Source organism: Grosmannia clavigera (assembly GCF_000143105.1).
Source record: "Grosmannia clavigera kw1407 unplaced genomic scaffold GCSC_132, whole genome shotgun sequence".
NCBI lineage: Eukaryota > Fungi > Ascomycota > Sordariomycetes > Ophiostomatales > Ophiostomataceae > Leptographium > Leptographium clavigerum.
In genome coordinates this window covers 856316-869016 of record NW_014040810.1, presented here as the reverse complement: position 1 = coordinate 869016, position 12701 = coordinate 856316, and the positions used below count along the sequence as shown (strand labels likewise).

At 53.5% G+C, this 12701-nt stretch overlaps 3 protein-coding genes across 3 annotated transcripts; 1 reads left to right on the top strand and 2 right to left on the bottom strand.

The window, feature by feature from the left end:
• Positions 1-6: 6 nt before the first annotated feature.
• On the top strand, positions 7-2406 carry CMQ_5169 (beta-glucosidase-like glycosyl hydrolase; the record flags this gene model as incomplete). The annotated part of the gene is made up of 1 exon (XM_014318914.1): positions 7-2406. The coding sequence occupies one exon, from the start codon at positions 7-9 to the stop codon at positions 2404-2406; it is 2400 nt and encodes a 799-aa protein (XP_014174389.1).
• A 170-nt stretch (positions 2407-2576) lies between these two features.
• On the bottom strand, positions 2577-3134 carry CMQ_5314 (uncharacterized protein; the record flags this gene model as incomplete). The annotated part of the gene is made up of 1 exon (XM_014319059.1): positions 2577-3134. The coding sequence occupies one exon, from the start codon at positions 3132-3134 to the stop codon at positions 2577-2579; it is 558 nt and encodes a 185-aa protein (XP_014174534.1).
• A 778-nt stretch (positions 3135-3912) lies between these two features.
• CMQ_5120 (ankyrin repeat-containing protein) lies at positions 3913-12070 on the bottom strand (the record flags this gene model as incomplete). Its single annotated transcript, XM_014318865.1, has 9 exons — positions 3913-4515; positions 4648-6534; positions 6585-7359; positions 10264-10631; positions 10697-11133; positions 11195-11305; positions 11373-11733; positions 11785-11868; positions 11918-12070. 9 exons carry the CDS (start codon positions 12068-12070, stop codon positions 3913-3915), a joined length of 4779 nt encoding a protein of 1592 aa, XP_014174340.1.
• Positions 12071-12701: the final 631 nt, after the last annotated feature.

Below are 12701 nucleotides of genomic sequence, written 5' to 3'. Positions count from 1 at the left end.
TTCACCATGTCTACACCAAGCACAACATACGTGGACCACCAGGCGCTGGCGGACAAGGCGCTGGCAGCGCGGGAGCTGGTGGGCACGATGACGGCAGAAGAAAAGACGGCGCTGCTGACGGGCAACGGAATGTGGAAGACGGCACGGCTGGCGCGATTGGGCGTCGAGCCGGCGGTGATGACAGACGGCACATACGGCGTGCGATATTCGGTGCCGCAGATCGACGGCGACGAGCAGGCCGGCACAGACCTGGATGCCTTTTTGTCGGTGGTGCAGCAGCGAGCAAGCGAGATCGACAAGGCCTGGGGCCAGCTGCGACCGGCGACCTGCTTTCCCAACGGCTCGGCCATGGGCTGCAGCTGGGACATCGACCTGATGGCGCATCTAGGCGTGCTGCTGGGCCGCGAGTGCCGCACCATGGGCATCCACACGCTGCTAGGACCGGGCATCAACATCCGACGCACGCCGCTGGCCGGCCGCTCGTACGAGTACTACTCGGAAGACCCGCTGCTGACCGGAAAGCTGGCGGCTGCTGTCATCACCGGCATCCAGGACCAGGGCGTCGGCACGTCGCTCAAGCACTTTGCCGGCAACAACTCGGAGATGCAACGGACCAGCATGGACAGCGTCGTGGATGCGCGGGCGCTGCGCGAGATTTATCTGCGCGGCTTCCAGATGGCCATCCGCGACTCCGATCCCTGGACCGTCATGTCGTCCTACAACCGCCTCAACGGCGTGCAGGCGGCCGAGGACCCCTGGCTGCTGACCCAGGTCTTGCGCCGCGACTGGGCCTACGACGGCCTCGTCATGTCCGACTGGAACGGCATCAAGGATCGCGCCGCTTCGCTGACTGCCGGCAACGAGCTCGACATGCCCGAGAGCCCCCGTCGCAAGGCTGATTTGCTGGCAGCCATCCGGTCGGGCGAGCTGTCGGCAGACGTCGTCGATGCCGCCTGTGTGCGCGTGCTCGACTTTATCGCCCGCTGCCATGCCGGCTGCACCGTCCCGGTCGCTCCCACCGATCTGGCTGCCCATCACGTCGAGGCCCGTCGCATGGCTGCTGCCTCCATGGTGCTGCTCAAAAACGATGGCGCCGTGTTGCCGGTGGCTCCGACTGTGCGTCGTGTGCTTGTCGTCGGCCGTGACGCCGAGACCCCCGTCATCCAGGGCTCTGGCTGTGCCACCACGATGCCGACCCAGGTCGATGAGCCGCTGGCTGAGCTGCGGGCTCTGTTGGGCCCCGATGTCGCGATCGAGCTCGACAGCCGCAACACTGCCGACGACTCCCTCTTTGCAAGAGCTGCTGCCGCCCATCTCGTCGTCGTCTTCGCCTCGACCGAGGGCGCCTACGATGGCGAGGGCTCCGACCGCTCTACGCTCGCCCTCGGACCCGGTCAGGATGCCCTCATCACTGCTCTCGCCGACCATTGCACCACCCCGATGGCTGTCGTGGTCGCCTGTCCCGATGCCGTCGCTATGCCCTGGGCTGACCGCGTCGGCGCCGTGCTCGTCACCTTTTACAGTGGCCAGGCCATGGGCGGTGCCGTTGCTGATGTTCTGACCGGCCGCGTCAACCCGTCCGGAAAGCTGTCGGTCACCTTCCCCCACCGCCTCGGCGACGTCCCCGGCTTCCTCTCCTATCCCGGCGAGCAGGGCCGTCACCTCTACTCCGAGGGCATCCATGTCGGCTATCGCGGCTACGATTTTCGTCACTGTACTCCCCTCTTCCCCTTTGGCCATGGCCGCAGCTACACCACCTTCCGCTACGCCGACCTGCAGCTGTCGGCTTCGTCCATCGGTCGGTCTGGTCACGTGACCGCCTCGTTTTCCCTGCACAACACCGGAACCGTCGCCGGCGCCGAGGTCGCCCAGGTCTACCTCCGGGCCAAGGGCCACCTCCTTCGCCGCTCGCCGCTCGAGCTCAAGGGCTTCGCCAAGGTCGTCCTCGCCCCCGGAGAGACCCGTCGTGTCGACGTCGCCATCGATGGCCGCGACCTCACCGTCTGGGACCCTGTCCGCAACGACTGGGTTCTGGAGGCTGAGGATGCTGAGCTCGTCGTCGCTGCGTCATCGCGCGACCTCCGTCTTGCTGCTCCTCTCACCCTCCGCCCCTCTGTTCTCTCCTGGGCCCGCGTCTCCTTCGACAGCCAGCCGGCCTACGTGATCGGAAACCCTGTCGCCCGTCCCATCCTCCGTCGTGAGCTCGCCCGTGAAGCCAACATCTCCCCCCACGACGCCGACGTTGTCCTCGACCACTGTGCCAACTCGTTTATCGGCATCTTTCCCACCCTCGAGCGCCGCCTCCGCATCACCGTGCCCAACACCCGCGCCCTCGAGATCCTGACTATGATCAACACCGCCATGGACGAGGCCGAGCTGAAGCTGCAGGAGGGAGCTTCAGAATAGACACTGCCGACATGTACTCGTACTTTATCCTCTGTACTTCAATTTATAGACTTAATGGGGATAGCTATATACATCTACATAAATGACACATAGGAACGAAAAGCCGATCTGACCGTGCCCGCAAGTTGAAGCTTGCTCCCCAATGAATGATACCAAGGTGCCAAGAACACTTAGATGCGAGTGGCCGCTGTGTCGGAAGCTGCCGGAGGGCCAGTAGGAGCAGGACCAGTAGGAGCAGGACCCGACGGAAAGTGGCCAGTGGGCATGCCAAAGGGAGCGACACCAGACGGGAAACCAGACGGCGGCGGGCCCGTGGGAGTGGCGCCAGACGGGAAGCCGGGAGGAGCGGTGCCTGACGGAGGCGCTGGGAATGAAGTGGTGTCGTCACGGCGGACCACCTTGAAAGTAGGAGTGCCCGAAGGAGGAGGTCCAGACGGCGCTGCGCCAGAGGGAAAGCCTGAAAAGACACCAGACGGCAGCGGACCAGGCGCGCCTGAAGGAAAGCCACCAGTTGGTGCCACTCCAGAGACGAAGTCGGACTGAAACCCAGACGGAAACCCAGATGGGACACCCGAGGGGAAACCTGAATGAAATCCCGGAGGATGACCGGTAGGCGTGCCCGATGGGACAGACAGCACATCAGTCGCCTGTCGCTTGCTGTTGCTAATGAGGGGATGGCTGGCAACCAGACCTATGAGGACAGACATGGTGACGGCGGAGACCTTCATGTTGGCTGATTGTCGGTATTGAAGTTGAAAGAGGTGAGCACCTGGCTGCTGAAATGAAAGTCTCAAGAAACAAAATGTGAAATTGCAGAAGATCAAAACGAAGCAACAGATTATCTCGCAGAGATGAACTTTTTGCAGAATGGAAAAGTGTTTGGAAGAGAAGTTACTGGGATGTGTGTAAAGAAAGAAATCCAATCAAGGAGACATGCGAAAACGAGATATATATCTATGATGGTACAACCGATCAGAGAACTGCCCCGAAACGCACTCACACCTCAGCACCCAGACGCTCTCGTCTCATCCCACTGCCTCGTCATCATATGGTGGCTCCACGAGATTGCGTACTTACAGACGTCGTCAACCTTACGTGAGACACGCCAAGGGAAACGCTCGCCCAACAGATTTCTCTGAGTATACCGTTTGAAGCGAGATCTATAGATAGTAGTGTATGCAGTGGGTCACTTCCCTGCGAACGACGACGAATGCATCGTTTCAGCTTGAAACGAAACAAATACCCACTGCTCCACAACCAAACATCTCGGCATCCCTGTTTTGCATTCTCCTACGGAGCACGGAATACACTCAAGCCCTTGCAGCTAACAGAATTCTAAACTGCAATAACGTGTCTGCCACGCAATCAATCGCTTCGGACATTGTCGTAGACAAAGCCGAGCGTAAGTTGTGTTAGGAGGACTCCGTATAGACTAGACTTTCCATGTACATTTGACTCAATTTCAATAACGCCTATAATATATAATCGTCCACAAAACCTAAAAATTCAGAGTTCTTCCGTCTTGTTGTTAGCACTAGCATGCAGCATCTCTACAATCTCCGTCTGGCCTTTCCTCGATGCTGCTTTAAGCGCTGCTCCGCCGTCCAAGTTAACGTCGGCACCGCTGTTAAGCAGTATTTGTACAACCTCTTTGTGGCGAAATATCGATGCTGCTTGGAGAGCCGAACCGTATTCTCCGCCTTGAAGGTTAACGTCGGCACCGCTGTTAAGCAGTATTTGTACAACCTCTTTGTAGCCAAAGCTCGATGCTGCTTGGAGAGCCGAACCGTATTCTCCACCTTGAAGGTTAACGTCGGCACCGCTGTTAAGCAGTATTTGTACAATCTCCGTGTGGCCGTTCCTCGATGCTGCTTTAAGCGCTGCTCCGCCGTCCAAGTTAACGTCGGCACCGCTGTTAAGCAGTATCTGTACAATCTCCGTGTAGCCGTTCCTCGATGCTGCTTGGAGAGCCGAACCGTAATCTCCGCCTTGAAGGTTAACGTTGGCACCGCGGTCGATTAGAAGCCGTATAGTCTTAAGTTGGCCTTGTAATGATGCTGCTTGGAGCGCTGACGTTTTGGTGGTATCCATTGGTTCTATGTTGATCTTCTGCTCGTCCAATAAATATAAAATGACTGTTCGAAGGCCGAAGTGACTTGCTACAGCCAATTCTGAATACTTTGAGAGTTGTATAATATAGAATAGTTTTAGCCATGTTTTCTCTTCTTGTCCTGGATGTACGTGACAGAGCATGCAAGCATCCTTTCGTGATTTGTACGCATTTGCGTCTTCTTGCGAGTTGTAGTGTGAAGTCCAATACCGGGCAGCGTATTCAAAGAATGATGGTCTTGTTTCTTTCTCGTTTTCTTCGTCCTCGACAATCAACGGGTGCTCAACAAGATCAGGAAATAGCAAGTAGTCGATGCAAACACGAGACAAGATGCTGTGACACTCCGGTAATGCGAAATGGCCTTTCCAATTTCCATCTCGCTCAGAGCTGAGAAGAAACTCTCTGGCGGTCTGGTGGATAAAGAAGAGTTTCGAGTCGTAGACGCTGACGAAAAGACCACAGAAGTTTCGGACTGTAGTCTGAAAGTTGCCCTTTGGCCACAGCGCAGACTTCAGCTCTGCGGCCGAGTCCTGAGGACTATCAGCCAATGCCAGCGCAATGTTGACCTCGTCGAGAGTCAGCGGGTGCTCCGCCGCAAGGACAAGCTGGAGAAGCTTCATGGTCAAATCTTTGTTCGAACTCTTATCCAAGATCTGTTCATATGCTCCAGACACCTCTGGTGGGATCTGAGAGAGGAGTTTTTTGATGTCTAGCGGCCTCGAGTAGGAAAAATTTCCTTCGATTATGCTAAACACAAGATGAAGCCAGAGGTATGTGCGGTTTTCCATGCTCTTGAGGTGGTCCGCAAGTTCGAGACGGTGCTTTTCAGAAAAGCTTGCTGCTACTGTGTTCACGCGCTCGTCAATGACCAGGCTGATTTCCTTTCCAATGTCGGCTGATTTCTCATCGCCATCAAAACGTAAGTAAGTCGTTGTGTTAAATTTAAGAAATGCAAACTCCAAATCAGCGTAAGGACGACTTGTGATCAGAAACATCAGCGTTGAAGATTTCGCCAGTTCTCTTTGTTCACAGTAGAACCTTTTCAGCTCTCCAATTAGTTCGTTTCTGCTTTGTATTTCGCACTCGTCCAGGGCATCTAGGACACAAATGATTTGTCCCGCTTCTGGAGAATTAGCACAGTTTATGAGGATTTTCCACAACCCCGGAAAGTTGTTTCTTAAAGCCATGCCCTCATTGTAGCTAGGCAGCGCATGTTTTATCAGGCTTCCAGTATGGTCTTGGGTGAAGAGCTGATGGAGCACGGCGCACAAAGCGGCAGTGCTGCGTAAGCGACGAGCGTCTCCGTCCTTGAAGAAGAAGTGGCAGACAGTCGATGTAGCAGCATTGGTGGAAAGTCGGTGTTCGTCAACCAAAGCTCGGGATAGGACAGATTTCCCACAGCCTGGACCAGCAGAAACCCAGAGCAGGCTCGACATCTTAGAGTCTCGCCATGTGCGGAATCTGTTGTCGTTGAAGAACCATTCACATGTGCCTTCCACTCTTTGCTTGTTGAAGTTCTTGTAACTCTCGTAGGCTGATGCAAGCTCTTTGAGGAGTTCTCTTTCCTTTTCGTCATCATAGCGTTTCTGATTTAGTCTGTTGTTTTCACTGAGAATTTGGCGTACGTCGTTAAGTGCAAACTGCGACTCCTGTATCCCTTGCAGCTGCGTATTCCATAGAATTCGAATCTCTTGCTTGTCCAGATTCAAGATATTGCGTTGGATATTCGTGCTTTGCTTTTCAATCTTGTTTGCTCTGACGTCCCAATCGTTGCTGCCCGCGATGTTCTCCCAGGCGCGAGAGAGCTGGGCCTTGGAATAATGGCATATGGCAAGGGCCTGGAATGCTATCATGTCGGAATAAAGCTGGGCGAGCGGCTCGACCAGCGGTTTGTAGATTTCGTGCTCTGCGGACTCGAGGTATGTTTTTTCGCAGATATTCCAGTAGAGCTGTTCGTTGCCAATCGTGTCGAAACCCTTTAGCATGGCTTCGTTTTGCGTCGTTCCGCTCGTAAGCAGCTGCTGGAGTAAGTACGTGCACAGGCATCAGAAGACAGTCGTGTGCTTACAGGCAAAATCAGCGAGACGCCAGACCATGCCAGAGCGGCGTATGGCTGGGAGCTGACGGCTTCCTTTACCACGGGATCAAAAAAAACGAGAAGCCTGACCAGCTTCTCGGTCTGTTCCCGGATCTTCACACTTTTTCCCAAGATCGAAACCTTCCATAGCTTCTCCTCTCGTTTTTCGAGCAGTCGGTCTACGAGATCTTTGACCGACCGAGATGCCGACAGATCTACACTGTCCACCGAGTTGTGCAGGGTTGCTAAGTGCGTCATGTAATCCCTGGCAAGCTCGGGCTCCTTCTCTCGAAACAGCCCAAACGCTCTTGTCCATAGTTCGTCGCTGGGAGAGGCTTCGGCGGTAGTGGGAGGCGGGGTGGAGGCAATATCGTCGGTTTGTGGCGCAGACAGCACGACATTTTCCGAAACCGGGTTTGCAGCATTGTCCGCTACAATTAGGGAGGTGTTCGAGATGGGGTGGGGAGACACCGTGAGCGCCTCTGTCGCTGCTTCTGGGGTGGAGGGAATGTCGTCGGTTTGTGGCACGGCATTTTGGGAAGACGAACTGACAATATTTGCTTGAACTGATGGGGTATTTGAGAGGGTGGAGGCAAAGGGCTCTTCTGACGCTGCTTCGATGTTGGATTCTTCTTTTGCTGCTGGGGGATGAAATACAACTTCGCCTTGCGAGGGGAAATTGCTGGCGATGTCCTTCTTTTCGCGTCCCAACAATTTCTTGAAAAACTTCTTGGAAGATGCCTTGAAGGACGTCTTCGTAGCTTTTCTAATAGATGAGCCCGGCTACATTGTTCTTGACTCTGTAATTATCAGGAAAAGGATGAAGACGAGTTGTTGCTGTTTGTGAGGCCTCACGAAATCGTCGAAATCCTCAGCTTTGCTGCCCGACGCCCGACGCCCGACGCCCGACCACCCAATAGCAGAGCAGACACTGCGGGGTTTTTCCGACTTCGGAAAAGCGCATTGCTGGAAGGATTTCTGGAGAGTCTACGAGTAATAGGGAATTGCTGTCAATTATCCAGAAAGAGGGTGGGACCCCTCAGTTACTCTCGTCTTATTCCATCATTAAAGAGTTTGGGATAAGCCTTTCTCGTCGCGCCTAGCAGAACTTCTAGTACGTGGCGAACCGTCCCGTATGCGCCCAGTTAATAGCTGCTACCACTTCTTAGGTCCTGGCGTCAGGATGATGTTTGGCGGAACTAGGTAAGCATGTATAAACAGAATGGTTATCTTCCCATCGCTTCAGCAGCACTCTCAACGACATCTGCAACATGCTTGGCCATTTTTTCCACTTTGCTGTTCTATGTTAGCCCTGTTGTCTAGCCGTTGGCAGAGCCGTATATGCCATTTCACGCTTCTGTCTGGATCTCGGGAATCTTCTGCCATAAGTCAAGTCTCCTAGCCATTGCTTTGAGCATGGCCTTGCTGAACCGCACATAGCTATGGGACAGATGAAATGGGTCAGTGTCGCTGGAATCACTTCCATCTCATCTCGCGATTGCTGCTGAAGTTAGAAACATGAGCGTCATCATCGCTTTATTTCTGCTAGAGCAGCTAGCTGTACCTACGCAACGTCGCTTTGGGGACAACTCGACGTCCATAGCTTCTTTAGAGAAGTTGTCCTGATTTTGGACGAGGTTGTAGTGTTTACGGAAGTGAGTGGCCCAAGCGATATGTTCGTGTCTGTCCTACACCTCTTATACTCGCTTATTTATTGCGTACTCAATGCAGTGCCGTCTTCTTGACGCTCGAACCAAATCATCTGTCTGATCTCAGTCTCTAGATTCAGCCCTATGTTGATAGTTTTGCCTTCTTAAACACAAACTCAGCAGCAATCGAGTCATCCCCAGGTTTTGTTTCATCATTTGAATGCGAAATATATAACATCTAGTTCTTAATGTGCTCAAATGTGATAGTAAAGCCCATTTAGCGGTCCTTAGCGTCCACAACAGCCGGCCACCCTTATATAGATTACCATAGTACAGTAGTTAGTAAACCTGTTCCAACGCACATATCGAGGGGCATGGTTTGAAAAGATAGCGCCTTTGCTTTGTTTTTGCGGTTTTCCTTCTTACATATCTTGGCCTCGAAGCTGTGTTGTTCCTCTATCCTTCTCCTTTCTGGGGATACCTCTTCTCGCATCCTTGCCTTTAGTTTGATATTTATCATTAGATCCATACATGTGTATGAGATGACCGTTTTTTATTTATTTTTGAGTTTTCCTGTAGAATCGTTGTTGGCTTGGACGTGTCCTGATCCTCGAAACATCAAGGGCTAGTAAGCTGCTTAAGCGGACTAAACTCTTATTTTTATTATTGCTTTCCAGAACACAGACTTCTGTTGGTACTCCATGGATCCATAAGCGTCGTCACGACTGCCATCGTGGCGCCACAAGTCCTGGCAGTGTTTCCAAAACAAAGAGCCCGAATCTTCAGGTCAGACATGTAAACAAATCGGCTCGAAACCAGGGGTATGCCGCCGTCGACAACCACAATCGTCTATTCAAGACACCAGCCCCTGTAACATTATCAGCCTTTGCAACCTTCCTTATAGGTCGTCCTTGCCATTGACGCCGCTCAAAGCAGAGACAACCCGTGCCAGTGCCTCAGCACTGGACGCACGGTATATTATATAGAGCACTAATACGAAGAACATAGTTCTGAGCGTAACGAAAAAAACCAGGATGGTGACAGAGTGGCGCATCCCGTCGCCGTCCAAGGAGAATTCTCTGGAGTGTACGTCAATAAAGACAAGCACGTAGCGGGACGGGGACAGAAAACAAGCTACTAACCCTGATGTACCCATCTTCGTAGCCGTCGGCAGCTCTCACTTCTGCTTTTCAATGATTTCGACACCCCCCCTAGGTAGCCGACAGCGCAGAGATCGGTCTCATATCATATCAGTAGACTTTGTGCAGTTCCAGGTCTGTGAAGACAAGCATCCAATGGCTCTAAATCACGTGATAGGCTTGACGAAATGCTTACAGACGTGGTCGGCTGCAGAGTTCTGGGAGCAGAGCGGTTCCCAAGAGCAGATCAGCGAAGCGAAAAGCTGGAGATTGGTCAAGTAAGCGAAATCAGACTAAGTATCGAAGGGTGCCGAGTTGTCTAATAGATACAGACTATTCTACCCTGCTGTGTGAGTTGGCTGTGGCAAACTTTTGATTTGGCGTGGGCCCGAACCGCGTGGCTTTCTGTTGTAGGGTTGTGGGAGTAGCAACTTGGTTGGTGTAAGAAAAGGCAACCGGGCTTATGCCTGCTGCTCTTTCGTTACCCCCCTGCTCCAGTAAACGTATGGATCCCATACCTTACAGCGTGCTAAGCAGGGTTATATACTAATTCTTTATTCAACATCTGCCTCTTGTCGACTTTGTCCCGCTCATCCTTTTTAATCGATGTTCTTCTTATTCATCTTATATTTATTACAACAGGTGTATCGACATAGTATTTACACAGCTACCTTTACGATCCGCATTATGCACTCTAAATTGTAGGATACTATTAAGTCAGGCACAAGCGATCACCACTTTAGTCATATATACAAAGCAGACAAAGCCCAAAGCATCATACAAAGAATTCGTTGTGGAAACGAAATTCATCCGCTCATAGCTCCTTCCTGTCAACCAGATACAACAAGAATTGCTTGAGAACAAAGCACAATATGATCCTACCTTTTGAAGGAAATGAATCTGAAAAGAGGGCCCTTTTCACGAATCTGAGAGCCTTTCCACATAAACGGACCGATCAGGATAGGAAACAGGCCGACTGGAAGGACAGCATACACAATGTACGGAACCTTAGAGCCTGCACTGGCGATCCACTGGGGTGTGTAAAACGGCGGGTGGTAGCACATGAGGTTGAAGAAGAACTGGAAGACGACGGCGACCTCGGCAGCATGTTCAGGATAGCAGTCGGTCATGTATGTCATGATGATGGTGACGACGACCTCCTGGCCGAAGACGAAGAGGATCATGCCGGCGAGGGGACGAGCCCAGGCCTTGCTGCTCTCAAGCTCAAAGCCGTAAAGCATGAGGCCGGCCTGCAGGTCAGTGTGGGAAAAATAATGAATTTGAGAGACGAAAAGGTCTCGGAGCCGAAACTTACAAATATCGTGACAAGTCCGGTGATGGCCAGCTTTAGCAGCTTCTCGGCGCGCCAGACCTGATTGCGGCGCAACGAGTTCCTGACGGCCATGTCACAGAGCGGTCCGGCGCACACCTCGCCAGTAAAGGCTCCGATGAGGCCGGAGATGAAGCAGAAGCCGACCTGGGCGGTGTTGAAGTGGAAGCGGCTGCTGGCACCAAAGTTGATGGCAAATCCGGCCGTGTTGGCGACCTCGGTCATGACGGCGACGGAGGCCCAGAAGGACGGCAGCACGACAGCCGGGTAGGCAAACATGACAAAGGGGCGGCGGAAGGTCTGCAGCCAGGTCTCGCCCGAGGGGTTCGTGGGCATGCGGAAGCCGAGACGGCGCCAGATCGTCTTTTTCTGCTCGGGCAACTCGGCCGCGGCGACTTCACGCTCGTAGATGGTCTCGGGCACTGTCTTGTGTCAGCGAAGTCTTCGAAACGACAGAAGGAGAGAGAATGAAAGAGCACTCACCAAAGAAGAACTGGCAGACAAATTGGGCCGAGTAGCAGATGGCAGAGACGTACATAGACCATCGCCAGCCGAGTTTGGAGTTGTACTGAATGGAGCCACCAGCAACACCGCCTGGAGGAGTTAGACGGGAGAAATCAGAGGAGAAAACCGAGAATATGAACGAGAGAACAAAACATACCGACATACGGAGCGACGACTAGCAAGATGCTTTGGATGCCCATGCGGGTTCCCTTTTCGTGCAAAAAAAACATATCCGAAATAGCAGCGGGACCGATGCACAGGCCAGCGCTTCCGCCGAAACCCATGACCATACGACAGCCGAGGGCCTGGGCGTAGGTCTCGGAGCGACCGACACCGATGGCAGCGACCATAGCGATGATCTGACTCATCAGGAGGACGGGACGGCGCCCGATCCGGTGGCTGATGGGGATCCAGAAGAAGGGGCCGACGGCGTTCATGATGGTGGGCGCGGAGCCGATATAGGTGGCCTTGGAGAGGGGAACATGGAAGAGGTGGGCCAGAGTGCGGGCGCCGGGAGACTGAATGGTGTCAGCTGTTGTTCCTCACTCTTATCGTCAGATTATACTCACAATCAGGGTGGCCGAGAACTTGACCAGCAGCGACTCCATAGCGAGAAAGAACAAGGCGACATGCTTCTTGGAGAAGCTCCAGTTCTGAGGGTCAGCATCGGGACGTATCTGTGCTGATCGACGCGTTCCTTACCAGTGGATCGTCTGGGTCATCGCTCGGCTGGGGCACTAAAAGAAAGCCCTCTTTGGTGTGCTTGACAAAGGGCGCCTCGGCCTTGTCCGAGTGCTCTTGGCTGGTGTCCAGCCGCTCGGTGTCGACAGCGACGATCTTCTTTGTTTCGTTCATGATGGCAGCTGTGGTTGGACGGGTGAGAGGAGTGCAGAGGGGGCCAGCGAGCGGGCGGGTGCAGCTCTGTTTTAGCCATGGCGGGAGCGGGCGAGGAACGGGACGCAGAGACAGACGAATGGACATGCATGCTACTCTGTATGTATGCACAGTCACAATGGTCGCAGCGGCCAGTTTTGCGGTGGCTGTTTGCATTGACCACCGTCACAGCACCAGTGGATGTGCAGGGGGGCGGGAGAGAATGCCGGTGTCCGGCAGGTCGCCCAAAAGAAGCTTGTCCGCATTGCGAAGTGGCAAGGCCTTGGCGGCGTCGAGCTGGTGGCTTCATGCCGGGGCAAAGTGACGGATCAGGAAAAGTGAAGGGGCAGCGAATCAAAAGCGGCTGAAGAATAATGCATCAGCCCCTGTCGTCTGGCTGCATCCCAGCTGCATCCTAGCGAGCGGGCCAGAGATAAGAACCACGCAACCATTGGGGGCCAAGTATGTAATATCTTACGACGAAGGGAAGGGTGAAAAGGGGAGACGAGAAGGGACAGAGGCATGTTTTGACAGAAGCTTCACAAATGGAAAAATCAATTGGGACAAGCAGGGAATGAACGTGATGGAGTCCGGCGAAACGGGAAGGCACGAA